This window comes from Perca flavescens, chromosome 19 (genome assembly GCF_004354835.1).
Source record: "Perca flavescens isolate YP-PL-M2 chromosome 19, PFLA_1.0, whole genome shotgun sequence".
NCBI classification, from domain to species: domain Eukaryota; kingdom Metazoa; phylum Chordata; class Actinopteri; order Perciformes; family Percidae; genus Perca; species Perca flavescens.
The window spans coordinates 17073989-17100970 of NC_041349.1; the positions used below are offsets into that span (position 1 = coordinate 17073989).

The 26982-nt window shown below is 38.0% G+C and overlaps 4 protein-coding genes across 5 annotated transcripts; all 4 read left to right on the plus strand.

Annotated features, from left to right (window-relative positions):
* Positions 1-3106: 3106 nt before the first annotated feature.
* On the plus strand, positions 3107-5512 carry zgc:103586. Of its 2 annotated transcripts, XM_028564592.1 has the most exons (6): positions 3107-3195; positions 3317-3371; positions 3469-3585; positions 4370-4481; positions 4576-4633; positions 5318-5512. In XM_028564592.1, exons 2-6 carry the CDS (start codon positions 3365-3367, stop codon positions 5432-5434), a joined length of 411 nt encoding a protein of 136 aa, XP_028420393.1. In that variant the 5' UTR covers positions 3107-3195; positions 3317-3364; the 3' UTR covers positions 5435-5512. The 2 variants fall into 2 exon arrangements, with proteins under 2 accessions (XP_028420393.1, XP_028420392.1); XM_028564591.1 differs by lacking the exon at positions 3107-3195 and having other exon boundaries at positions 3209-3371.
* Positions 5513-5716: 204 nt separating this feature from the next.
* fis1 (fission, mitochondrial 1) lies at positions 5717-8104 on the plus strand. Its single transcript, XM_028564322.1, has 5 exons — positions 5717-5814; positions 6383-6515; positions 6861-6937; positions 7036-7141; positions 7252-8104. The coding sequence occupies exons 1-5, from the start codon at positions 5770-5772 to the stop codon at positions 7353-7355; spliced, it is 465 nt and encodes a 154-aa protein (XP_028420123.1). The 5' UTR covers positions 5717-5769; the 3' UTR covers positions 7356-8104.
* A 4486-nt stretch (positions 8105-12590) lies between these two features.
* Positions 12591-16302, plus strand: cldn15a (claudin 15a). The gene is made up of 5 exons (XM_028564562.1): positions 12591-12943; positions 13268-13432; positions 13702-13783; positions 13901-14008; positions 16168-16302. The coding sequence occupies exons 1-5, from the start codon at positions 12727-12729 to the stop codon at positions 16265-16267; spliced, it is 672 nt and encodes a 223-aa protein (XP_028420363.1). The 5' UTR covers positions 12591-12726; the 3' UTR covers positions 16268-16302.
* A 1350-nt stretch (positions 16303-17652) lies between these two features.
* On the plus strand, positions 17653-26982 carry dnajc3b (DnaJ (Hsp40) homolog, subfamily C, member 3b). Its single transcript, XM_028564008.1, has 12 exons — positions 17653-18160; positions 19467-19577; positions 19745-19869; positions 20022-20096; positions 20199-20342; positions 20746-20927; positions 21077-21196; positions 21304-21409; positions 21683-21803; positions 24353-24491; positions 24628-24776; positions 25268-26982. The coding sequence occupies exons 1-12, from the start codon at positions 18076-18078 to the stop codon at positions 25411-25413; spliced, it is 1503 nt and encodes a 500-aa protein (XP_028419809.1). The 5' UTR covers positions 17653-18075; the 3' UTR covers positions 25414-26982.

The following is a 26982-nucleotide window of genomic DNA, read 5'->3' on the forward strand; positions in this document are numbered from 1 at the left end:
TATCCTCGCTTATAGTTCCTCTTTCACTCTCCTGAATCGAGACATCCTTCAAGATGATGCGCTGAGATCGATTTCCAGGTCACAGGGGGAGATGAGACGAGGAAGCACAAAATAGAGAAATGAGAAGAGCCTAAATTGTACTTAATCAAATAAACTGTGCAGGTATGTCTTCTGGCAAAGGAGTACTGATATAAAATACATTAAGGCTTTTTGCTCATGGAGGAGTGGCATAGTTGCATACAGTTTTTTAACAATCTGATTCTGAATACATTTAATTGTATTTATTCTAAATGTTGTCAACTTTAAAGAATCAGTAGATTCAGTAAATAAATAATCTCTATAGAGGAATCATTTTACTTTCATTTTCTTGACAATGCCATCCCGTGTGATAACAGGCTCCTCCTGTTCAGTGCTGACCGTAGTATGAAAACATCAGCTTGTAGAAATCCCCTACTGTTCCTGTAAGCGTCTAGTTCACCAGTTAAGTTATTTGACAAAGTGTTCAGGTAGAGGAAGCCTTTTCAGCTGCAATGGCAGGCAAGTGTGTTCTTGTATAATTGCATAAATTGAGTTTGCTCTAAGTGTAAGTGCGACCTGTGTCAGGTATTTCAGGTGATCTGCTCTAAATTTGGTCTCTCAAATAAGGAGTTTTTAATAAGAGTTTTGTTTAAAGCTGTCTGATAGTAGTAATCAAGGGTGTAGCTTTGGGTTCAACATTGGAGAAGTTGAGGTTTTTAGGGGGGGTTACACTGGCCAGTTTTGATAACTGGGGGGGTTGTAACCCCATCCCCCCTGCAAATTACGCCTATGGTAGTAATGCTCTGTTAAAAACATCCAACAAATGGTCTGATGGTGTGATATTTACTAATAAACTTTGTGTCAGCCGAAACTGTCGCCTCAGTTTCACTTTTGGATTAAGTATGAAAACAATGTAAATATTGCATTGATAATAGCGATGGTATTTGGTACCTGCAAGCTGATCAATGGGACGACCTCAACATGCAGTAGATTTTTACTTTCCCTTTTTTGATAACATCACAATCACATGTAGAATTAATACCAGTTACGTTTGCTCTTTAGCCCCATCTACAGAACGCCCAGTGACAATAACTGTGGGTGCCATATTAAGACTTCAAGTGAAACCCCCACTAGCCAGACCCCCGAGGCTATCGGGTAAGTAGTTGCAGTTTAGTAGGTACAACCAGCTAAAACGAATGTAGTCTAATACAACAACTACAAATGGTGTTTGTCAAATGACTTGATCTTGGAAACAGTTTGACATAAATATTTTAACACGAACTATAAATACTACATACAGTACATTTCTAAAATAACTAAATTCCTATGACCTTAAATTACCTTTTGAATCCGTTTCTGTCACATTTAGGGATTTAAGCTATTGTTACAGTAAGGTTTTGGTCATCGTTTCGTGTCATTTAATGTAATGATACTAATAACTCATTTGTATAGAACTCAAAACAAAGTTATAGAGTGCTTCACAGAAGAAGAAGAAAAGGAACAGACATTTCTGCTATGTTTTTATGTTAACATGTCATATAATGAATGTATGTAGGACTCAAAATATGCAATTAATCTGACATTATCAATTTGATTATTTATTTTTAAATCCTACCCCCCTAGTTGCAGTCACAGTGCAATGTATGGTCATAACTCTTGCACGAGTCATCTTTGGTCAGTATCATCTTTCTTCAGCTTGATGTTTCATCATATTGTCTTTCAACAACCTTTCTGTAACCACGCAGCTCTCGCCACCATCTGTCCACAGGTGTTGTTTATTTCAAGGACTGCCCTCAGCAACCTAACATTCCCAACTACCTGTTAGGGTTGGCTTTGCTGACGCTGCTGAAGATACCGTATGTTACCCTTCCCTGTGAGAGCGATGCAGCTCAGCCACAGGAGCATCCCAAAGGTTTCAAAGCCTGTCTGCTGTGCTTAATAAACCTGTTTTCCTGCACATGGATCCTGGCAGGCAAGGATGAAAAATGTCACAGGTCCCATGATTTAAAAATACTGATTTTGAGGATAATCAGATCACAACTAAATGTGTTTGTCCAATGCACCTACAGGTGACGTGTGGGTTTTCTCAGTCTATCAGCCCAACTATGATCCTGCAGCTGCTGATGGTGTTTACTGTGATAAGGCCCTATATACATTTGCTTTCTGGAATGCAGTATGGGAGACCTTTGTGATTTTGGTCCTCCTGGCCAGACTCTGCAAAGGGCTGCTGTGTTGTGTGATGATGAGTCCTGCAACAACAAACAGAGACTTTTATGAGAATGTATGAGACATGGATGGATGGATCTAAGGTTTAAATAATTATCTGTGTACATAAATATATTTCACTTTGCACATTAAATAGGACTTTACAGGGATTTTATCATAAGTTGTGCAGTGGGAGATTTAATATGAGAGTGTGGTTTTTTTACTGGCTAAAAATAACAATTATTTCCATTATCGATTAATCTGGAAATTATTTTCTCAATTAATTAAATATTGGTTGCTCTGTAAAATAAAAAATCCCATTGCATTTTCCAACAGGCAAAGGTTATGTCATTAAACTGCTTGTTTTGTCCTATCAACTCAGTTTAATATGACATGAGATAAAGAAAAGCATAAACTCCTCACAATTGAGGGGCTGGAACAACGGCATAACTGGCATTATTGCTTGAAAATGACTCAATCAATTATCAAAATAGTTGCCAATTATTCTTCTATAAATTCATTGACTTATCATTCAAATTGTTTCCCTTTTAAATTGGTTATTGTTATGGTTCTTTGGTATTTGCTATGGTTTAATTTGTTTTCTACAAATTGTCAATTGTCAATTGTTGTAATTATCTAATTATCGGCTATGTAGTAGTTATATGCTATGCCTTGTATATTTTATGTAGCTAGCTAATATTAGTTTCTGCTGGAATGTCAGTTTTAAATAAAGGTTATTTGATTTTGGTTGAAGTTTATTGATTTGGGCTTTGGGGTGGTTTTCTCATGTTATCGTTCGTTCAACATCCCTTTATCTCGCGAGAAACTTTGACATGTCAGTAGCCTACCAAAACTTGACCAAACCATGTACAGTGGGAGGAAGTGGAGACGCGTCGTCCATCAGTATATAGGCTACAGTCTATGGACCAAGCTGATCGATGACGCCCCATTCAACCAGCCAATGACGTGAAGGTAAACAATGCACATTCAGCTGTCATGAACCCTGCTGTTCTAGCTCCTCTCGGCAAACCTGGTAGGCTGAATCAAATTTCATTCTTAAACATTAACAGAACTGACGTTCATTTTTTTTCAGCTGTAAAAGGTGACATATTCCCCCAAAAACTGCGAGTCTTCTTCTGCAATGACAGGCAAGTTCATTTAACAAATCTTTTCAGTTTCACTTGACATAGGCTATCATTCGGCTCATCATAAATGCTAACCTTGTTTTGTGAAATCCTATCGCAGATAAAGTTCAAGAGCTCGTGTCAAAGTGCCTGCAGGCCCGGGACATGGCATACTGTCCCTACAGTCGGTTCCCTGTCGGTGCTGCTATATTAACAGCAGATGGCGCTATCATTTCAGGTAACAACCCAACAGCTGATTTCTCTTTTCTTGTGCACCCATTAAAACTAATTGAAAACCGCAAGTAGAATGGTGGAAAGAGACTAGGCTATGTAAGTAGGCTACTTGAACAGCTGAAGGCCCTACTTATTTTGTAGATAAAATATGGTTTTACATTAATTCAATTAAATAATATTAAATAATACTGAACTCACAGGGATCAATTTTGTGCGTAACAAATATGAAATACTATACATATAAAAGTAGGCTATATTTTGCTCATAATGCTTTTGTACATTTAATTTACCTTAGTAAGATCTTAAATGCAGGACTTGTTGTGGGATTTTTACTTGTGTAAAAAAAATCTCTTCCACCACTGAAGTAGCCTACATGCATAAAAAATAATTAAAAACTGAAAAGTAACTATATGTAAATTTACTTTATTGTTAAATAATAAATTAAATTACCCAAGTATATAAAATAGTTGAAAATAGCTCCACCTCAAACAGCTACAGCATTAAAATGCATCACACAAATGCATCAATAATAATACGGTAATATAATATACAACAATATAACACTGAGAATTACCCTTCTGATTTTTTTTTTTATTGTTTTTTAAAATGCCCTTCTGATGCATAATGAGTATTTTTCAAGCAAACTTTATTCATATAACACTTTTTTCAAAACAGAAATTATAAAGTGGTAGTAGAAAGAAGGGGGTAAAGTATTTGAAAAAAAAAAAAAAAAATGCTTTTTTTGCCGCTGTGAAAAAATCCAGAGTCTTAGTATTGTGTGTTCTCAGGCTGTAATGTGGAGAATGCCTCCTACGGTCTGACGGTGTGTGCTGAGCGGACGGCCATCCAGAGGGCTGTGGTGGAAGGACACAAACAGTTCACTGCCATTGCTGTGACATGGTTAGACTCTCATTGTAGTGACTTTGATGACATATTAAAAGTTTCATATTGCAGATGTTCTGATGCCTTAATCCTCTCCTCTGTTTATATACAGTGATATCAAAGACCGTTTTGTTGGGCCATGTGGAGCATGTCGACAGGTTCTTATGGAGGTGAGACATCTCTTTTATGACCGGTACAGACAATCAGTAAGTGATATTCTGCAAAAGCTTTCCAGCTTATCAAGTTATTTCTGTCTATAATTTAAAACCAAGAAAACATGTGAAATAAGTTGATTAGAACAAACCAAAATATTCTCTCTGCACTGCACTGGCAAGTTTTTTTCACTTGTTCTAAGACTTTGATTCCTTGAAATAAATTAGATTAAAATATGACTTGATAAGATCTTGGTTTTTGCAGTGTATATATTGCAGTAGGCAGTTGGTGTGTGTACAGCAGGAGCCATTGTATTTTACAGGCATGTTATACTTTCATACTAAAAACCTAGCACAGTAAGCTGAGCTTTCTCATTAAGTAGAGCTTTTTTTTATAGGGGAATTTGTTTTGTTTTTAGCAACATGGGTAGAGTGACGTACTAGACATGCTGGATATTTTATATGCTGATTCCAGTATTTTTGCTTGTACCATTTAAATTTAAAATGTGGCAATTCTTCTGTCAAAAAAAAAATTGCTAAATTAGTTCTATTTCTTCACCTGAATTGTATTGCTGGAGAGTGTGGCAGGGACTTTGATACCACATTCAGACCTTCATGTTGGGAAATAAAATATATAGCCTACATTATACTTTGTATATACTTTCTCCTTCAGTGCTTTACTCACTCTCTCTCTCTCACCAGTTTGGATCAGACTGGACTGTATACTTGACCAAGCCGGATGGATCTTACAAAAAAACCAGCCTTAATGAACTGTTGCCTCTAGCCTTTTCCTCGGCCGACGTGATGAAGAAGAACTGATGAAGCCTCAGCAGCAGCACTTTTTAGAGTAAAAGTACTTTTTTAGCTGCAATGAATTGTGTTACAGCAACACTGCAAATTAGGGTAAACAATAAAACGTTTTTTTTCCCTAAACGTGTGTGTGATGATGATGGTTTATTTGTATTAATATTAATATTATACAAGAGAGACTTTGCTAGTGAGATCTAAATATATATATATATATATATATATATATATATATATATATATATACAGAGAGAGAGAGAGAGAGAGATCTAGAGATGACGTCTCAAACAGATATGTCATAACTTACGTAATAAAAGTGGGCGGGTTCGAAATCTGTTTCCGGAAACATGGAGGCTGTTGTGGGCGATGTGGTAGCTCCAGAAGACCTTTTAGTAAGTTTTTCAAATTACTAAACCTCTTTATTTCATAAAACATACTCATTGACACAAGAGAGACACACACGGATGTACTCACAACAGGTGTTAAACCGGTAAATGCTGACGTATGTGTAAAACGCGAGGTTTGTGACTATACTTTGACGCGTCACCTAGCTAGCTAATGCTAACGATTGTGTTTAAATATCTATGGGTCATGTTTGTGATCAAAACTGGTCACGATGACACAGTAAATGTCTGCTAATAGTTGTATATGACTCATGTTATAAAATGTGAATGTTATATTAGCAAAGCAAATTGTTTCTGTTTCACTGTCTTCCTGTAAATTACGCGAATTTTCTTTCCCAGGATGGCGGAGGCATGACCCGTCCTACTCTCCCTCTGATTGCCTAGTAGTCGTTGTCTGCTCTTGTTGGGTTGGTTAGGGTGAAGAATGCCAATCAGAAGCAGAGAAAAGGCTGAGTAGAGTGGGACATGCCTTCGCCATCCTTGGAAAACCGGTTATTTAAATAAATATTACAAATGTAAATGCTGTGGTTGCTTTATGTCTGCTTTGTTTTGACAGAAATTTGAGAAGAAATACAACAGTGAGCTGGCAAAGGGAGCCGTCTCCAAAGAAACAAAGTTTGAGTATGCTTGGTGTCTCATCAGGAGTAAATACACAGATGATATCAAGAAGGGAATTGTACTCTTGGAGGGTAAGTTAATGCAATATATGCTTTTGTTAACATCTTAAAAGCTACAGACAGTAGTGGATTTTTTTTTAGGCCAATATTGAGATTTGAGAGTTAAAAAAAATCTAATCTCATATATTGGATAAGGAATCCTTAAATGTGGTTCTTAAATAATTCAGACATGTACTGGGACTGTGATAGTATTGATTATGAAAATGTCTGTCAGAGTTTTACTCAGAAAATATCAGAAGTCAGCTTCACTGTTAGTAAGTTAGGGTTTGCTGTAACATATTAGCTTGGATGTTTTCGTAACAGAACAGTTTTAATCAATATTTTTTCTTTGTTGCTGTTTTTTTTTTTTTGTTCTAGAACTTGTTCAGAAAACATCAAAGGATGACTCCCGAGACTTCTTGTTCTACCTTGCAGTGGCCAACTACAGACTCAAAGTTAGTGTCATTCCTAAAGTCATGACAATATTGATTTTGTTAAATTTGTAGTTTTTTTCAAAGTGAGAGTGATTTCCTCTCCTCTGTTCATCTTCTAGGAATACGAAAAAGCCCTGAAGTACATCCGAACTCTTTTGAAGAACGAACCGGGGAACAAGCAGGCTCATGAACTGGAGAAGCTTATCGATAAGGCTTTAAAGAAAGGTATGAACCAATCTGAGTAACATAATAACAATAACATAATTTGAACAGTTATTTGACCCTGTTGTTTGAGTGTAAAACCACCGTGCTGACATTCACACATTGTCATCTAGACGGCCTGGTTGGCATTGCGATCGTCGGTGGATTCGGTCTCGCTGTGGCCGGTTTGGCCGGTCTCATCGGCTTGGCTGTGTCAAAGGGAGCTGCTAAATCCTAACCTAGACATGGGACGACATGTCTTAATTTTACTGGACTGACACACTGACTCTGCATAAAAAAAAATAAAAGTTTGTGGAGAGAGCTTGAAGGATGTTAACATTTTGGTTTTAAGTTGAGTATGTACATGAAAGGGTTTGAATAATGCCAATGAATAACCATATTGTAACAGGGTTGAGATTCACCATACATATAACATTACTTAGCTTTATATTCACACAAGATAGCATGGCACTTTTCTCAATATTTGTGTAAATAAATTAGATACTTAGGTGCTGCTCAATTTTATGTAATTTCTTATTTAGTTTGCACCTCAGCCTAAAGTTCCTACGTTCACATTTACATTTTGTAAAGAATGTCTTTATAAAAAAAAAAGTGCAGTTGGGGTTCTGTAACTGTCTGTTGATTTTTGACATACTAAATTGTTAAGGAAAGTGTTATTGGTGCAGTAGAAAGTGTAGCTTGTAATACCAAAATCAACTGTGTGTTTTGTTTGCTGGTGAGGTAGCAGTGACTGCCATAATGCATGGTAGAAGTCCAGCTGCTGCTGAGGAGGCTATGAGGAGATGTTTGTATTTATTTTGGACATGAGGTTTCTTTTCATTTGTTCTGAATAATACTCAAAATTTAAGAGAGGCAACGCACTTGGTGGAAATGAATACCTTTTGTCATTTAAAATGCATATACCTTTGCTACATGTAATGGGTTGTGTTTTCCATCTCGTTAATTAAAATGATTTTGAACAGAGAAGATTTGTGTTCTAAGGAAATTATTGTTGAGCTGTTCAATGAGATTGGAATACCATTCACACAGGTATGTATTTATTTTAAGATCTGTGTTGCGAGAGCTGAGTACAGGAGAAGACATATAACAATCATACGTCAGTCACACTCAACACAGTCAGACATCTCTAACATTTACATTGCTTGATTTGGACAAAACAAACTTAGGAAAATAAAATAATTCAAATAATTACAAGGGAAAGCAGCAAATGCTCACATTTGTGAAGCTGAAAATATGAAATGATTGGCATCCTTGCATGCTTTGCATTTGATTCACTACTTGTTTCAGCTTCAATTGTATAATGTTGGGTAGTTTATATTTTACAAGCTTTAGATGTAAAAAGTAAAGTATCTGCTCAATAAATGTGCAGTAAGGAGTACAAGGCAGCCTGTAATCTAGACATTGTTTAAAATGAAGAGGAGCAAAATACCCACAAAACTCATCTGCATAAAAAAGGATATGAGTTTGTATTGTTCTTCAAATTGTTAGAAAGAGCAGGAAACTAGTTTTCCATTGACGTCAACCTGCATCAGATCAATTTATCAAAGTCATTTTCAGAAGAATCTTTTGTTGATGGAGCAAAGTCCAATTCAATTCTTATCACTGTCATTTATTGACTCATGAATTTACAATGAAGTTTTTTTTGTGGACGTAAGAGAGTAGCCTACATAATCTTGTGTTTGAGTCTTGAGCACTAAGATTGGGCAGAACATGATGGAACAAAAAACATGCATGTCCTTGTTCACTTGCTGTCGATTATTCTCACATCTTGACCCCGGATAGATTCAAGTCTCTGGCACCATTTTACAACAGGAAGGCTTATGGAGGCTATCAGTTGTCTCGGGTGTTATCAGCTTTGTGGGGTGTTACTCATTAACCCTCCTGACATGGCCGAAACTCCCCAGGGACAGATCAGTGAAAACAATAATCTTCTTCGGTGTGAAAGAGGTGATTGAGTGGGTAAACTAAAAAAGAAAAGGGTCAATAGAAGTCCCCCAAAAATGTAGGCCTATATCCAAACAGAGGAGCAGAAAATAAACTTAGTCACTAACAAAAGTCAGACTCATCTCATGTACTGTTTTAACACAGTTCAACATCAATGATTAATCAAAGCCAGTAATTTAGATCAGCTTCAGTGAGTTTTAGTTACGAAGGCCAATGTTCATGGTTTAAATATGGTTTACACATGACTGAGATATATTAATGTGTAATCAACATGAAGAAAGGGAATACGTTTGAGAAAAGTGTTTAGTTAAATTACCCACTCAGTCATCTCACAGTAATTTGAAGTTACTGTTTAATCCAGTAGAACAGCGGTTTATTGTCTATCATCTTTTATTACTGCAGGAAGTGACAGATAGAGAGACAGTACACAGTACAGTTTGTCACAATTTCATGTGCATCTCCTTCCATCTTTTTATTGTACTGTTTGTAGTCTTGGATTTTATTTGAAGTGCAGACCATGCTGCAGGCAAAAGCAATCTTGTAGGATACACCAATGGAAAAGGCAAAATGTTGTGGCCTTTGAGAGTGCAGAAAAAGATAATTGAAAGTGTTGATATGTTTTTGCAGGGTCCAAGTTCTTTCAGTGACATGTCAATGTTAGCAAAGCTAGCACCATGGCTCTACGGATGGCAATGACGGCCTGTTTCTTGGTAGGTCAATAATCGGTCCACCACATGGGTCCAGATTGAAATATCTGTTATTATTGGATGGATAGATTTTTGAACAGACATTCATGGTTCCCAGAGGATGAATTCCAATGACTTTGGTGATCCTTTAGTACAACATGAAGTTCTCTCTTGCAGTTTTGAGCTTGATGTCTCAACTATTGGATGGATTGACATGAAATTTGATACAGACATTCATGTTCCCCTCAGGAAGAATTGTAATAACTTTGGTCCTCAACTTTACATCTATAAACTTCATCAGGTTAAACTTTTAATACCTTTTTTTTTTTAAATGTATAACCAAATACCTGCAACACTCATAACATTCCCATCAGCGTCACCTGTACTTAAGTTAAGTTAATTGCTAATTATCAACTGTTAGCATGCTAACACACGAAACTAATATAGTTAACGTGGTATCATAAACTCAGTTTTGATATAATATTTTTATGACAGATTTGACGGTTGCCTGGCAACATAAGCAATAACCATAGACTGTATGGCAATAACCCACCAACTGTCATATTTTTATTTAAATATAGCTGCATTCTGATTGGTGCAAAGAAGTATGTGACATTACTTTTTTTTTTACAAATTAAGCTCCGCCCATTTCAAACTAGTAAGAAGAAGACAGAAAAAACACAAACAGAAAGCTCTCTTATGAAACAACAGAAACTGTTGGCAGAAAAGTGTGTTCACGTTTGAGCCCCTTGCTCATAGTAATAAGTCTATTTATAAAAATAGGCCTTTAAGTATCTTTTCACTTGTTTATAACACTTTCACATTTATAGAGCTATTCATTTCCAACAACACAACCATGAAATGTATAAAGATATCCACTATATGGTCATAATTATAGAAAGATTTATGTATCAAGTAATGTCTTAAAATGTCAAATTCTGGGTTTCATCTTAAATATTTTCCCACATATTACCATTTGTTGAACATACATTGTCCATGCCGTGCATTTCACAAAATGTATTACAATAGTTAAAATAATAAAATCAACCTATCTGCACCAAGAATTGGGAGTTTGAATATAAGCCTGGACCACAGAAGGGTTGTAAATGAAGCAGGAACTGTTCCTATCTCTTACATTTTTTTTGCAGTATTTGTTCATTTTCCTTTTGTATAGAAACTAGCATACCCACACATCTTTTTAAAATTGCATATATATTCTGTGCAGTCGTCTGTGCTGCCATGTGATGAGTTATTCCTGAAAAGCATATGGTGGGCTTCTTTCCAGGTGTCACTTAAAAAGAAATCACATAAACACCGTCTTTCACAGACAAAGCCGCTGTGATATTTGCATTTAATAAGACAAACTCATCAGCAACCGATGGTGTGGCCAAGTGCGTTATAAAAATGAGCTTTGTAAACAGCTTGGCCAGTAAAAGAGACATTTATGGTGCGGCAGGTTCCAGTTTTCAGAGCTCAGGTGAAAGGAAATAGGCCAACAAGTTACGATTTACCTGCACTTTGAATTTATATCTTTGTTTTAATTACTTAATTAAATTAAGTGAGACGTCAATTCTGTAGAACCAAACGATGACCTCAAATACTCTCACAGTGTCCAATATGTAAGTACATGTATTAATCTTGGAACAGGTTCATTTACAAGATGGACTTTGGGGTTTAACAGATCACAGTTAATCAATATAAAAACGAGCCAAAAATAGGATACTTGATTCAAACACTTCCTATGAAACATCCTGGTAACATCATAAGCCTTTTTCACAAAGACATTTTGACATGTCACAGTCATGGATGTATTAAGAGAACACAGTAGGAAACACATAGGTGTAAATACTCAAATGAATTGATAGCGGGATTCCGTTTAGCTGCTTCAGTCTCAGAGTCCTGATGTTGTATATTCAAAATGGTAAATATACTGTAGATATTGATTAAACCATATATGTGTCACTGCAATTGATTTACAAACTTTCCTTTGCAAACACTTCAACCTCCCACTTACTTACAGCGAACTGATGGGCTAATGGTTGGTGAATTTCTGGAGCCTCATTTTTTACCTTTATACAAACAAGTTTGCTGGTTTAGAAATGTTCCCATCTCTAAACACTTGAGGGCTTTGTCTGGACTACAGGTTAAGAATAATATTATCAGTGTGGTGAACTCAGTGTGTGCCCTGGATTTGGCAAGGCTGACCCAGCAGCTATCTGGAGGATAATTAATGAAGACACTCAAACACACAGAAACTACAGGGAAAACTGGGTAACTTCAGAACTTTGTCATTTGCTTTTAGTTGTGACGTTGGGCCTTAAGTTAGACCAATTACATGTTGATACCTTTCCAAAAGGTTACAAAATCCTGGATGTGATGCTTAGTCACTATGACCTTATGCTTTATGGCCTTGGGGGTTCCAAACCAAAACAATAAAACTAACATGGTGCAGTTAGCTTTATTCCAAAAGTGCTTTGTATTATGCCGCTTCAGAATAAAACTTAAAAACTTTTTATAAATTGCTAATAGTGTTTGGTTGTTCATGAAAGGAAAAAACGTGGTGGAATACGTTCACAGCCACAGTGCAGCGTCATTAAGAACGACTGTTGACCATTGGACCCTGAGAGACTGAGCCTTTAAACACCTGTTCACTTTCAGGGGTGTAAAATACGACGTTGTGTGTGTGTGTGTGTGTGTGTGTGTGTGTGTGTGTGTGTGTGTGTGTGTGTGTGTGTTACTAGGGGAGGAGGGAGAGAAAGCAAGTCATATAAGTCATTATACATATCTGTTAAGCTGGACACATCTCCCAGTGGCAGAGCAGACACACCACAGATACACGCTGACTTTCCAGCACACCAGAATCAGATGTTCTGATCTTTATAACAGGTTTTACTGATTTAAAAAAAAAATCTGAAATCTGGATATACTTTTCTTTGACTGCTGGTCTCAGGAGAGGTCATGGATCCAATTGTGGAAGTAGTAGCTTTGGTGCTGGGGTTCATTGGTTGGGTGATGGTGGGGGTCACCCTGCCGAACCGTTACTGGAGGACGTCCACCGTCGACGGGAACGTCATCACCACGTCTACCATCTATGAAAACTTGTGGATGTCGTGTGCGACGGATTCCACCGGGGTGCATAACTGCAGGGAGTTCCCTTCACTCCTCGCTTTGAGTGGTATGTTGGCAATAAAAATCTACCATGTTATTGCAATAAATCATTTTGATTATAGAATTTAATTTATTTAATTTGTTTTATTCACAAAACATTTTTAACTTTAAAAAAAAGTAATACGTGTAATAAAGTGTAATATTACATGAAACACTGAAAAAAAGAGCAATAAAAAAAAGACAATTACAAAGATTTCATTGGCTCTTAGACTTTAAATATTCATAACAAGACATGTTTACAGGCCAAAATCAAATCTTAAAAATTGGTCATACTGTAGTAACAAGTAAATGGTGGTGAGTGGTTGTTTTGGGCTTTTACCACACTGTTTAGGTTACATTCAAGCATCTCGTGCCTTGATGATCACATCGATAGTGTTTGGCACATTTGGACTGGTGGCGGCCCTGATTGGAGTGCAGTGTTCGAAGGCTGGAGGAGATAACTATGTTCTCAAAGGGAGGATTGCTGGCACTGCTGGAGTCCTGTTCATACTTCAAGGTAACAAAGACATGACAAATGCATTAAAAGGTATATTTTAGAAGAGGGTAAACCAGTGAGATTGAGTCCAAAGTTGAGAGAAGTTATGTTCTTTCTGACCAGTCTAGATAAGATAAGATCCTTAAGATGAAGGAGCTTCTCCACAATGTTAATAAATGATAATCATGTTTTATTGCACATTCAAACCCTTTGGACTTCTTTGTAAATGTCTTGAAGCTTCCCCTCTGCTTTGTCAATGCTTCAAGATTATTTATTTTTCTGCCAAAAAGGTCTGTGCACAATGGTCGCAGTGTCCTGGTACGCCTTCAACATCACTAGGGAATTCTTTGACCCTTTCCATCCCGGGACAAAGTAAGACAGTGGCAATGGTGTTGGTAGTGGTGGTGGGGGGTTGTGGTGGAGAGGGATAACCAAAAAGCCTAACATGAAGCTCACATGGGCTCACTGATCCTCTGCTGTGTGTCGCAGGTATGAAATAGGAGAAGCACTTTACATCGGCTGGTGCTCCGCTGTGCTCGCCATCACTGGAGGAGCCTGTCTCACCTGCTCCTGCAAAATGGCCACAGAGGAAAAATAGTGAGTTCAATTCTAACTGTTTGATCTCTCTCTCTCTTCTCTCTCTCTCTCTGACTGCCAACATACAATATTCAGTCATTTATTTCTGGATTTACTGTTAATGAATTGCCTGTAACAATGCATGCATTGCTTTACAACTATTACCATTGCAATCTATTGCTCCATACACTAGATGTTAAAGTGTGAAAGTCTCTTTTAAATGTAAGGTAGTGAAATTATTTTTTATCTGAGGTTAGAGTGATGGATTATACGTGGTGGAATTTTGCTAAATGGAGACTAGTAGTACAGTACAGTGGGGCTTCAACCTGTGAATAAGTCACAGGTAAAGCCCAACGTGGTCAATTCGGAAACACTTCATCACAACCTGTGTAGGCTGTAAGTCAACTCTGGGTATTTAGAGTTGAGAGAGATTGAGCAGCTGTATGATAACAAAGGCCTTGTGTCTCTCTCTCTCAAGGTCCCTGGAATTAGATAATTCCCCCCACACACAGGGAAGACACAGTTGATTAATGCACCCACCTAGGCTCCACTGCAGTATGGTCAGGCTGACATTGTTTTCAGTCTGTGCTGACGTGTTTGGGTTTATGATTTAGGGAAGCAAATCTGTCTCTGGCGCCAGTAATATCTTTCTTTGCATTGAGGGTTAGATACGTATTTGGTAAACAGCTAAACTTAACATCTCCAGAGTGAGTTAAATACTTCTTGGCAAGGCAGAAATCCTCAGTTAGGATGGCACTACATGACAATACATTGTGGTTGAACTGTACTGCTTAATCCTAAAAACCTCCTCAATTGATCCAGAGTCAAGCTGCTCCTGAGCTTTCCCTAACAATATATATACCAATAAAGTGATCAAAGATCAAAACACTCAATCTCACACTAGAATAATCAAAAAGAAAGTTGACTTTAAAATCAACATGCATAAATACATTCAAAAATAAATGAACCAATACAGTTTAGACAATGGAAATTAAATTGATTCTTTGTATTTATTTGATTTCGGCTCACCATTTATTTAATCTTTTATAATTTACATGCATATATTTAATACATGTGATGATTGTTTTGCTTTGAAAATGATTCAGAAAGAAATTCATGGCACTTTGGCGCCATGTTGTGGCAAAACTTATTGATTCACCTGTGGAACATTCTCACCTGAACTTGTTGGTAGTGCCCAGCCATCTAAGTGCTCTTGTTTCCGACATATGGAAAGTTTTTTGGGGGCTCTATTTTAAAGACCATTAAGTTTCATAATGCAAGATGACACTTAATCCATCAAATTGGTTAGGTGATGTGAAAAATAAATCAAAAGGGGTGATAATTAAGGTATATGTGCAGTTTAGTGTCCCAAATTATTTTCCAAAAACTGAGTGTCCCAAATGATGAGGGTCTTATTTGAGACAGGTTAGGGTAGCACAGGTGGTTCAGCAGGTTCATAATTAATTAAGGACATTGTATGGGGAATCTGGGGCACTAAATTGCATGTATACCGATAATTAATTAGTCATGATCCTCTAAATCAGTCAGATTAACTGTCTCATGTGTTTTAAATTGAAATGGGCCACTCAAAGACACATTATACAAACAGGCAGGGTGAAAATGAAAATGGGGCACCTGGTGGTGGGTGTGTCCAGGGGCATAGCACAAAATTCTGGGTCCTGTAGAAAGCCATTTTCTATGGGCCCCTCCCAGCATCCACATCTATTAATTCTAGTATCTTTTTGGGCCCTCCTCACATGAGGGCCCTAGGTACTCAGTCCCCTTTCCCCCCAGTCCGACACCCCTGGGTGTGTCTGGATTGAGAAAAGCCTGATTAGGCCTCAGACTGGTTGAAAATTAAATTTGGCGCCCCCCAGTGATTTGATAGGAAAAGACATGGCTGCAAATACTGTAGCTGCAACTGTGCTAAGAAAAATCAGCTGAAAACAAAATAAAGACAAATGTTCAAAATAGCCTTCCTATAATTTTATTGTGTAATAGCTCAAGACATGTCACAGAAGGAAAGGCATGGGTGTTAATAATAAAATCAATAACGGCTGGACTCCATTTAATGGCTTCAGCTTCAGGGGTACTATGCATGCTGGCTCACTGTCTCTGTGATGGCTTACTGGAGCTCCAACCTCAGTGACTAATGTTTTTCTGTAACCATTATTTTACAGCCCGTTGCCTTATCAAACCAGGGGAACTGTATATTCTGGAGCTGCACCGACCAGAAGCGTGACTGCTACTAGTACTTACGGCAGAAATGCTTACGTTTGAACAGGATGTGAAAATGGAACTTTATCACCAAAAACTTTTTGAGATGCCCTGGTGTTCAAATTACACTACAGATGGAGCTTTTGTCCATGACTTTGTGGAAAAGATAAAGGTCCATCATGCCACTGTGCTGTATATATTACAATATGATGTGTGTATTCTGTATCAATTATAGCATTGAAATTATAGCATTAAAGTTGTAAAAAGTTAAGCTACTAATCACCGGATTGGTGTACAAATGTACTAAATGCTTGCAATGATTATATTTATGTTTCCCTAAAGATGTTAGAAAAATTAATTTACATACATTCATTTATTTTTTTTAAAGATTATTTTTGGGACATTTTAGGCCTTTATTTGGATATGACAGATTGGATTTAAAAGGGGAGAGAGAAAGGGAATGACATCCAGCAAAGGGCCGCAGTTGAACCCGCGGCCGCTGCCTCGAGGAGTAAACCTCTATATATGGGCGCCCGCTCTACCAGGTGAACTAACCAGGCGCCCATTTATTTTTTTTTCATAGGAATCCAATCATTCGATGAAAAGACATTTGTTAAGGGGAAGGTCAAACCTGTGATAATCCAGATATTTCTGTTTGTGTGTGTTTATGTGTGTGTGTGTGTGTGTGAGAGAGAGATAGAGAGAGATGTTTTGTACAGTTTTATAGATAGTACCTGTAAAAGACATTGCATAACAAGTCTTTCTGATGTTTTTTTTGTTTGGTTTTGATTGTGCACAATAAAATGTGTTATGCCAAACATTTCTGTTTGACTATTCCTGTAGTCAATAAAGTTATGATTGTAGGCCATCATATAACTATTATTCATTTTTGAGTAAAATGTTGCACCTACAAATAAATTAAAAAAATTAAACTATATGCAATTCAACTAAAATTATGGGGAATTACAAATTATGTAGGCATCTTATTATTCAGAGATCACATGTGTCTCAAATGTTATATTTCCATTAAATTACAGTTTTACAAATTAAAATTGCTACAAAAGTAGGGGGTTTATGTCATAAAGATGTATGACATTTTATCTCACAATTACGAGATAATCATATTAAAAACGCTCACTGCTGACTACAGTAGGCCGATATGTAGATAGGCTACTGTATAGGCTATGGCTATGGGAGATTGTGATTTTCAATGTGCAGGCCTATTACTGCACATATATAAGAGCCACATTGAGTTAGTTTCTCTTTCTCCTTGAGCCCCAGTCATTTACATTAAACCGATGCCTGCCTTGGCTACAGTAACCAACACATGCCTCCTGCCTGCATGGCCCATGGATGGAAATGGGAGTGCCATCCGTGTTAAAATAGTCTCTCCAATGAGAGCAGCCCACGTTTCCAGACGAACACGGATGTGCGGCGTGTGGGTCCGTGTGGACCAACCACGGAAATGTAGGGCGAAAAGGGAGGGGACGACTATACCAGAGGCAGAAAGGTTTCGTGTACAAACTGTACAGGCTGTCAGCTGTTCACTATCGTCATGTTACATCAAGGTGTTGTTTGAGTTCAACTTAAGCCCAGTGAGTCAATGTGTTCGGGGGGAGAATGTCTTAAATCTTTAACGTTTCAGGGGGAACCTTTTAGCTGCGTACCTCATTTCTACACGGAATACTGTCACACCGGGACCGTAAATACACCGTCGTAGCTGTTCCTGCTGTCTGACAGAGGGGAAACGATGAAGATTTGATAAGGAATAACACCGTTTCAATGAAACAAACCGGTATTTTCACTCGACGTGAAAGCAGAGCTTTCCATAGTGTGCCGGTTCCGGTGTGGAAGTGTGAATAATTTTAGTGATGGAGTCGTGTCGGCGGAGAGGACTCAGCGGGGTCCTGTGCTCCCTGTCACTGCTGTGTGTCATCCTGGACATCCAGCTGGACGGTAAGGCTCGCTTTACACTCTTCTTTGCAGCCGTTAAAGTTTCCAACTGTGACGAAACGTTAGCTGAACATTACTAACTGGTTTTAACAGACGACATCACATCACCCCAATCTAGCAGTATATAAACCACCCCTACCTTTACAAACTGCAACAATAAAGGGATTAACACATTAATGCATCACTAGTTCTTATCCAGCAAGATATTTCATTAGGACTGGGACAATATGCTTTTGTCCCGATTCGATTATTTCATGATACATGGGTGTCGATTTGATTTGTATTGTATTTTTATTTATTACGATTCTAGAAGCGTTACGATTTTCTTTTCCTTCTTTAACAAAAACAAAAGTTGAATACCCTTTTAGAGACAATTTAGCATGATATTTCTAAAAACTTATTTTTTTTCTAAAAAGAATGCACAACATGTTTGACATTTATTTAATTTGTAAAGAAGTAATGTTACATAACGTAATTTCTGCTTTTGCTCTGTTTAACTGCTAAAAATGATGATGTCAGCGGTACCGTATTTACACAAAATATTTAGGTGAATCATTGATAAAAATAAAAATAAAAGAATCAGTTCTAAAATCGTCACCAAAAAAATCACAATACATACATTTTTGTTTTTTCACCCCTATATTTAATGTATAATTCTGAAAAGGGCCATTCTGCATTATGAGTTGGTACTTGAAGTAAATTTTGATTATAATACTTTTACTTAAGTGAGAGTTTAAATGCAGGACGTAAGTTAGCCTAGCTATTGCTACTTTTACCAAATTAAAGAAGTGAGTACTTCTTCTACCACTTCTACAATTACAGGCATATTAGATAAGTTTTTTTTTTAAAGCAGAACCTGGAGTTTTTTAGACAAATTAACTTCCTGACAAATCGAGGTGCTGGTGTGTCAGGTTTGACACTCGAATCAAAATAGGCTTTGAATAGTTGTCTAGATAACCTGAAACCTAATAAGCAGTAACTACACTTCTGATTTGCTTAACCATTTTGATTTATGTAAGACACTGACACATTAGCTGTTAGAATGAATATAAATCATAAAGCATAATGTAATCAGGTGAATGTAATCCTAGTGTAATCGCATGGATTGGATTTTTGAGTTACTTGTGAAAGATGTAAAGATGTAGTATTGTTAAACACAATTTTGTAATTCTTATGATGTCTGACTGTAATTTGAAATAGTGTAAACCTTAAAAAAATACTGACACACAAAATGAAGCTGCTGTTATAATGTTGTCGCCATCTCTTTTTGATGTATGTATTTCTAGCGAGGCTCCGACTTCTGTTTCAGGTGTCTTAGGGGCGACTCATGTCGAGATCGAGCACCACTTGGAGATGGGCCGCAAACTTTTGGCTGCTGGTCAGCTGGCCGAAGCCTTGTCCCACTACCACTCTGCAGTGGGTAAGGTTACACACACACAGACACACATTTATACTCGTCTCTGCTCCAATAATGCCTGTCCTCTTTCTATAATTCAGTAAAGACAAGAAAGTTTTGTTTTTGTACAGAAAGAATGACGTTTGGTACTATTGACAGAATCAAAATTGAGTGTTCTGGACATTTTACAGAGGGCGACTCTAAGAATTACCTGACCTACTACAAGCGAGCTGCAGTGTTCCTGGCTATGGGAAAATCCAAATCTGCTCTGCCAGACCTAACCAAATCCATCCAGCTCAAGCCTGACTTCCTGGCTGTAAGTTCACCCAAGTTCACCCGATCAAAAATAGGGTTTTGTGTTCATGTTCTTATCATATTTCTTTCTCTCTCCCTCTCTTGGGTTTCTCTTTTGCTTCCCTACGTCTCCTTTTCTTGTCATCCTGTCTCTTTATGATCCTGAATTGTCAGGCGCGGTTGCAGAGAGGGAACATCCTGTTAAAGCAGGGCAACACACAGGAGGCCAGGGAGGACTTTGAAGCAGTGGTATGTTTAAGCCCTACATCACTGGTTCTATCTTTTTTTTGTGTGTTTTACTTAAAACAGCAATTTTGTCAGAATAATTCATCTTTTAATCCATTCTTTTAGCTGCAGCGCTCCCCAGACCACGAAGAAGCCCAGGACCAGCTGATGAGAGCAAACGAGCTGGAGGAGCTGCAGGAGGAGGCCAATGCTGCGTACCACCAAGGGGATTATAGTGCTACAATCAGCCTGCATGAGAGAATCATTGAGGTGTGTGTCAGCTCTGAAATATGAAAAAAGTCCTTTGCATGCATTTTGTTTGTTGTCTTATGTTCCTAGTTGTACTGTTAGATTATTTACCATTATGTGAAATATCTGTCAAACATAAAAATATATATATATATATATATATATATATTTTATACATACATACATACATACATACATACAAAAAGGGCATTTTAATGTAAATTTGATCAAAATCTCAATCTTTTCTCTTCCTGTAAAGTGTGAAAATATGTCACATCTGGTACTCCAGTGTGGATAAAAATAATCAAATTGATCTCTAATAATATGATGATGAGTGTGATCGTGATTGCCCTTTGCTGTTCAGCTGAATTAGTTTGCACGTGTGTCTGTTAACTCTTAATAAAAGTTGCCATCTCTCTTTCAGATCTCTCCGTGGGATCCTGAGTCGCGCGAGCTTCGTGCAGAATGTTACATCCGAATGGGGGATCCACAGAAAGCCATCCAGGATCTGACGCCGACCACAAGGCTACGCAACGACAACCGCGCTGCCTTCCTGAAGCTCAGCATGTTGCACTACAGCCTTGGAGATCACCACGAGTCACTCAAGTGAGCTTTGTTGCTGGAATAAACAAACAACGTTGATTCAGTCGGCAGAGTCATGCAAATTAACCTGATTTTCATCTCGAGAGCATCTGTTTTACCATGTTGTTTTGAAGAAGTCAAAATGTGTGTCTCGCTCATCTGTTTCTGTGCAGTCACATCCGAGAGTGTCTGAAGCTGGACCAGGATGACAAAGAGTGTTTCAGCCACTACAAGCAGGTGAAAAAGCTCAGCAAGCAGCTGGATGCGGCAGAAGAGCTCATTCAGCAGGACAGGTCAGTACTTCTGTGGGACTGGTGCACTTTCCCGCCTAAATCATGATCCTCTTAGGGATTATTTTTAATAATTAACCTTACAATAATAAATTTTTACATACACTTAGGTATCAGGAAGCCATTGATAAGTATGAATCAGTGATGAAGACGGAGCCTAATGTCCCATACTACACCAACCTGGCCAGAGAGAGGATCTGCTTCTGCCTTGTCAAGGTGAGAGAGAGACAACACTTGTCTGTACGTTTAAAGCTCTGGAGTTGGATCTCTAGCCAAGTGATAGTCAGTTGGTGGCCTAGTTGTTGCATGTAATGGCTCTGTAGACTGTTAACCTTTTTCTCTGTGACAAATGGTACAGAATACGTGACACTTTTACATTTTTAAAGATAATGTGAGGTCAGTTTTCCTTTTTGATATCAGCTGGCATCACACTTGCCACTCCCAAATGTTCAATTCTGACTCATTATCCCTCCATCTTTCTAATTCTAGATCAACTTGGCTCAGGAGGCTATAGACATGTGTTCAGAGGCTCACCAAAGAGACCCCCGCAACGCCAACATCCTCCGAGACCGAGCCGAGGCTTACATCCTCAACCAGGAGTACGAAAAAGGTATTGGGTCTCCCTACACCCTTCTCAGTGACATGTTGACTATATTACAGTCATAAGCCCAGTTTGTAAAAACCTTGGTTTAACAGGAAGCAAGCAGTCTACTATAACTATATACTACTGGGAAACTTGTAAAAGGAAGATCTTGCATTTGCACTCATGTACAAACCCCAATTCCAATGAAGTTGGGATGTTGTGTAAAACATAAATAAAAACAAAATACAATAATTTGCAAATCCTTTTTAACCTATATTCAGTTGAATACACTACAAAGACTAGGTTTATTTAATTTAATTTAATGTTCAAATGTTCATTGTTTTTTTGCAAATATTCACTCATTTTGAATTTGATGCCTGCAACACGTTCCAAAAAAGCTGGGACAGGGGCATGTTTACCACTGTGTTACATTACCTTTTCTGTTAACAACACTCATTAAGCATTTGGGAACTTAGGACACTAATTGTTGAAGCTTTGTAGGGTGAATTCTTTCCCATTATTGCTTGATGTACGACATCAGTTACTCAACAGTCCGGCGTCTCCATTGTTGTATTTTGCTCTTCATAATGCGCCCCACATTTTCAATGGGAGACAGGTCTGGATTGCAGGCAGGCCAGTCTAGTACCCGCACTCTTTTACTACGAAGCCACGCTGTTGTAACACGTGCAGAATGTGGCTTGGCATTGTCTTGCTGAAATGGCCTGCTTGGATGGCAGCATATGCAGCTCCAAAACCTTTATGTACCTTTCAGCATTAATGGTGCCTTCACAGATGCAAGTTACCCATGCAATGGGCACTAACACAGATGCTGGCTTTTGAACTTATCGCTGATAACAATCTGGATGGTCCTTTTCCTCCTTGGGCCGAAGGACATGACGTCCATGATTTCCAAAAACAGTTTAAAATGTGGACTTGTCAGACCACAGCACACTTTCCCACTTTGCGTCCGTCCATCTCAGATGAGCTCGGGCCCAGAGAAGCTGGCGGCGTTTCTGGGTGTTGTTGATACATGGCTTTCGCTTTGCATGGTAGAGTTTTAACTTGCACTTGAAGATGTAGCGACAAACTGTGTTAACTGACAATGGTTTTCCAAAGTGTTCCTGAGCCCACGTGGTAATGTCCTTTACATAATGATGTTGGTTTTTAATGCAGTGGGATCAAAGGTCACAGGCATTCAATGTCGGTTTTTAGCCTGCTGCTTACATGCAGAGATTTCTCCAGATTCTCTGAATCTTTTGATGATATTATGGACTGTAGATGATGAAATCCCTAAATTCCTTGCAATTGTACGTTGAGAAATGTTTTTCTTAAACTGTTGGACTACTTGCTCATGCAGTTGTTCACAAAGTGGTGAACCTCGCCCCATCCTTGCTTGTGAACGACTGACCCTTTTGGGGATGCTCCTTTTACACCCAATCATGACCAATTAACCTGTTCACCTCTGGAATGTTCCAAACAGGTGTTTTTTGAGCATTCCTCCTTTCGTTGCCCCTGTCCCAGCTTTTTTGGAACGTGTTGCAAGCATCAAATTCAATATGAGTGAATATTTGCCAAAAAATAAACATCTTGTTAAATATCTTGTCTTTGTAGTGTATTCAATTGAATATAGGTTGGAAAGGATTTGCAAATCATTGTATTCTGTATTTATTTACGTTTTACACAACGTCCCAACTTCCTTGGAATTGGGGTTTGTATAAAAAATAGATATATTGTTTCCATTTTAGCAGGTTCTCCATGGTTCAAGATATCATAAATACTGTTAAAAATACAGATTCAAAAGCTTAATTAATAGATTGTCTTTCATGGTTATTCAACCTTTTAAAATAAAATCATGTAGTAGATAGTAGAGCTAGGCAATATATCGATATTATATTGATATCGTGATATGAGACTAGATATCCTAGAGTTTGGATATTGTAATATGGCATCAGTGTTGTCTTTTCCTGGTTTTAAAGGCAGCATTACAGTAAAGTGATGTCATTTTCTGAACTTACCAGACTGTTGTTACTGTTCTATTATTTGCCTTTACCCACTTAGTCATTATATCCATATTACTGATGATTATTTATCAAAAATCTCATTGTGTAAATATTTTGTGAAAGCACCAATAGTCAACACTACAATATCGTTGCGGTATTTGGTCAAAAATATCGTGATATTTGATTTTCTCCATATCGCCCTGCCCTACTTAATAGATGGTAGTTGAATGTAGGATTAGTGTTTTACTACTCCCATCTTCACAATTATGTCATTTTATTGAATGAAAAAAAGTACTGTATATCAAAACCCAATGTAATAGTGTCCACAGCACAAGTGTGGTAGACAAAACATTTTTTTTTTAAGATTAGGTCTATATTACCATAGGACAGATGAAGACATGAAAGGGGAGAGAGAGGGGGAATGATATGCAGCAAAGGGCCACAGGTTGGAGTCGAACCCATGACCGCTGTGTCGAGAAGTAAACGTCTATATATGTGCGTCTGCTCTACCAACTGAGCTAACCTGGCAACACAAAACATTTTTTTTAATGTCTTTTAATATCCATTTTGTGTCAGCCGTGGAGGACTACCTAGAGGCGAGAGAGTTTGACAGCGAAGGCGAACGCATCGACCTTAAAGAAGGGCTGGAACGAGCACAGAAACTGCTCAAAATCTCCCGTAAGAGGGACTACTACAAGATCCTCGGTGTCAGCAGGTACCCAGTCCAACCAGTTTTATTACAAATGGTGTTTACTATCTTTGGACTGACATTGCACGCTAAATCCATCCATTATAGATGACTTTATCAAACCGATGGCTCCAAATAACTCTCCCAAACTTGTTTTGCTCAGAAATGCAAACAAGCAGGAGATCATCAAGGCATACAGGAAGCTGGCGCAGCAGTGGCACCCCGACAACTTCCAGTCCGAGGCTGAGAAGAAAGAAGCGGAAAAAAAGTTTATCGACATCGCGTCCGCTAAAGAGGTTCTCACTGACCCAGGTCAGGAGCTGAGATGGCTTTAACATTGTCATTTTAAGCATTTAGCAGACACTTAGTTGGTTCCAAGACCCAAACCGGCTACAAAAGTGAATTCTAAAACCAGAAATCTCAGCACTTGAGAGCCAAATACTGATGTTAATAGACACTGTTGCCAGTGCTAGTATTTAACCTGTGGCTCCCCATGATAAATCTTTGATTGGCCTTCAGGCTCTGTGTGATAAGAGTATATACAGTAAAAAGTTGGGAAAGGAATGTGAAAATGTTCTTCCACAGTTTACCAATTAGCAAAAACACATGGGAGTATCGTCTGTTCAGACAGTCAGTATAATTTTAAGAAAGTTGAAGGAGGTTGTTTTGGTACAAAGTGGCATTGTACTAGTGAACTGCTATTAGGTTTGTTTGACATAATCCAATATATGCATCACGTTAAGCAATAATTTAGCTTCCACTGTCTTAAATGTGTCCCTCTATCCGTCCCATTGTCTTTGCAGAAATGAGGCAGAAGTTTGACGCCGGTGAGGATCCTCTCGACCCGGAAAACCAGCAAGGTGGAGGTGGAGGTGGACAGGGCTGGCCTTATCACTTCAACCCATTTGAGTCCGGCGGCAGCTTCCACTTCAAGTTCCACCACAATTAGAGAGGAGGACTTGACGAACACAAAGGGGAGGGGGTGGGGGACATTTGGGAAGAACAACGGCGGATTTACGGAGAAGTCTTCCTCAGAACTTGTGCTTCAGCTTGGACACAGTTTTGTCAGTTACTTGAATCTTTTGATTTTGAATGCAGTGGAGGATTGAGCTGTACAGTGAAAAAAGACCTAGACTTCTGACCACTGAAACTGAGGGTCTAACTGCTGTTGAATTAACTTTTCGCTGTGGTTGAAGAAAATGAAGTCTTGTCAACACTTGAGATCCTTAGGAATGGAAAGGTGGTGGTTGAAAGCAGTCGATGTGGGTGTCTGCTCGTATTTCTCATATTTCTTTGTGCCATTCTTCAAACCTTTTTATCAAGGGACTTTTTTTTTTTTTTAATGCAGTAGCTGCTTGGACATTACATAGAAGGGCTGTCAGTGTGTCGATTTCTCTTCGCAGTATTCTTTAAAGGAATTCCATGTTTACTGAGCTCAGTCTATATTTTTGACCATGTCAAACCTTTTCTCTACTAGAGAACCAAGATTTGTATCCATCACATCAGGAGGCATTTTGTTGACCTTCTACATTAATAGTCAGTAGATGAGACTTCAGCACTATTAAAGGAAACTTGAGGGTGTTTAAAGTTTTGAAATCCTATGGATCTTAAATCAATGCCGCTCTGTGATTGTTTTTGATTTTATTTTAAATTACCGTTTGTTTTCACCAGCTATCTAATTGAAATAATGTGTGAATTCTGTATTTGGCTGGAAATAGTGTATCTTCAACAGGCTACATATCCAGCTCCAAACATTATGGATGTAACTTATAATGAAAACTTGGTTAAACTTAGACAAAAACCTGGCAAATGATGACTGAGTCAAGAGTATTTTGGTCTTTCCCTTTTCAAAGCACGTTTTTGAAAACTTGCACTTTTACCCTTTATTTTAAAAACCACTCCACATCTTTTCCACTCCTAAAATGTTACTGCAGACTTTTTTAAAAAAAAATGTCAAAGTCTCTTTACAAACAAAGTACGTCTTTAATGGCTATCTGAGAGCCTCATTTATAAAAAGTTCTAACAGAAAAGTGTCCATTTTAAATGTTACACTGAGCTGAGCTAAATGTTACATGAACTGATTAGTTACAGGTCTGCGACATATTGTATGTAATTCATACACAACGTATTTGGTTAATTTGTCTAACATGATGCACTGAGGCATAATTTGAAAACTTAACCATTAAGTTGCAGATAATATCAAAGTGCAACTTTGTAAACGAGGCTTCAATTTTACAGCCAGGAAAGACACACAACTGTTTAACTAAGATGACATTCTTTTGAAGTTATTTTGTCCATAATAGCTTAAAGATACAGTGACTGTAACGGCTTTCAATCCTGTCCACTGCTCGACTGTGTGAACTAAATACGATCGGCTCTTTGTATTTAAATTGACTGACTGGGACAGTTTTGTTTCGGGGTTTTCTTTTTAGGGTTTTCTGCGGTTAGTGGCATCAATTTTACTGTTGCCAAATTGAATCAGGTGACATGCTGAAGTGTATTAAAATATGGAAACAAT

Excerpts from the sequence above, each read along its gene's own strand:
- zgc:103586 (XM_028564592.1), top strand. Across the intron at positions 4,482-4,575 it reads ACTGCCATTGCTGTGACATG|TGATATCAAAGACCGTTTTG; the intron begins GTTAGACTCTCA and ends GTTTATATACAG. Across the intron at positions 4,634-5,317 it reads GTCGACAGGTTCTTATGGAG|TTTGGATCAGACTGGACTGT; the intron begins GTGAGACATCTC and ends CTCTCTCACCAG.
- fis1 (XM_028564322.1), top strand. The coding sequence starts at position 5,770 with ATGGAGGCTGTTGTGGGCGATGTGGTAGCTCCAGAAGACCTTTTA. Across the intron at positions 5,815-6,382 it reads TAGCTCCAGAAGACCTTTTA|AAATTTGAGAAGAAATACAA; the intron begins GTAAGTTTTTCA and ends TTGTTTTGACAG. Across the intron at positions 7,142-7,251 it reads CGATAAGGCTTTAAAGAAAG|ACGGCCTGGTTGGCATTGCG; the intron begins GTATGAACCAAT and ends ATTGTCATCTAG.
- cldn15a (XM_028564562.1), top strand. The coding sequence starts at position 12,727 with ATGGATCCAATTGTGGAAGTAGTAGCTTTGGTGCTGGGGTTCATTGGT. Across the intron at positions 13,784-13,900 it reads CCTTTCCATCCCGGGACAAA|GTATGAAATAGGAGAAGCAC; the intron begins GTAAGACAGTGG and ends TGTGTGTCGCAG. Across the intron at positions 14,009-16,167 it reads ATGGCCACAGAGGAAAAATA|CCCGTTGCCTTATCAAACCA; the intron begins GTGAGTTCAATT and ends ATTATTTTACAG.
- dnajc3b (XM_028564008.1), top strand. The coding sequence starts at position 18,076 with ATGGAGTCGTGTCGGCGGAGAGGACTCAGCGGGGTCCTGTGCTCCCTG. Across the intron at positions 20,928-21,076 it reads GATCACCACGAGTCACTCAA|TCACATCCGAGAGTGTCTGA; the intron begins GTGAGCTTTGTT and ends GTTTCTGTGCAG. Across the intron at positions 21,410-21,682 it reads TCTGCTTCTGCCTTGTCAAG|ATCAACTTGGCTCAGGAGGC; the intron begins GTGAGAGAGAGA and ends TTCTAATTCTAG.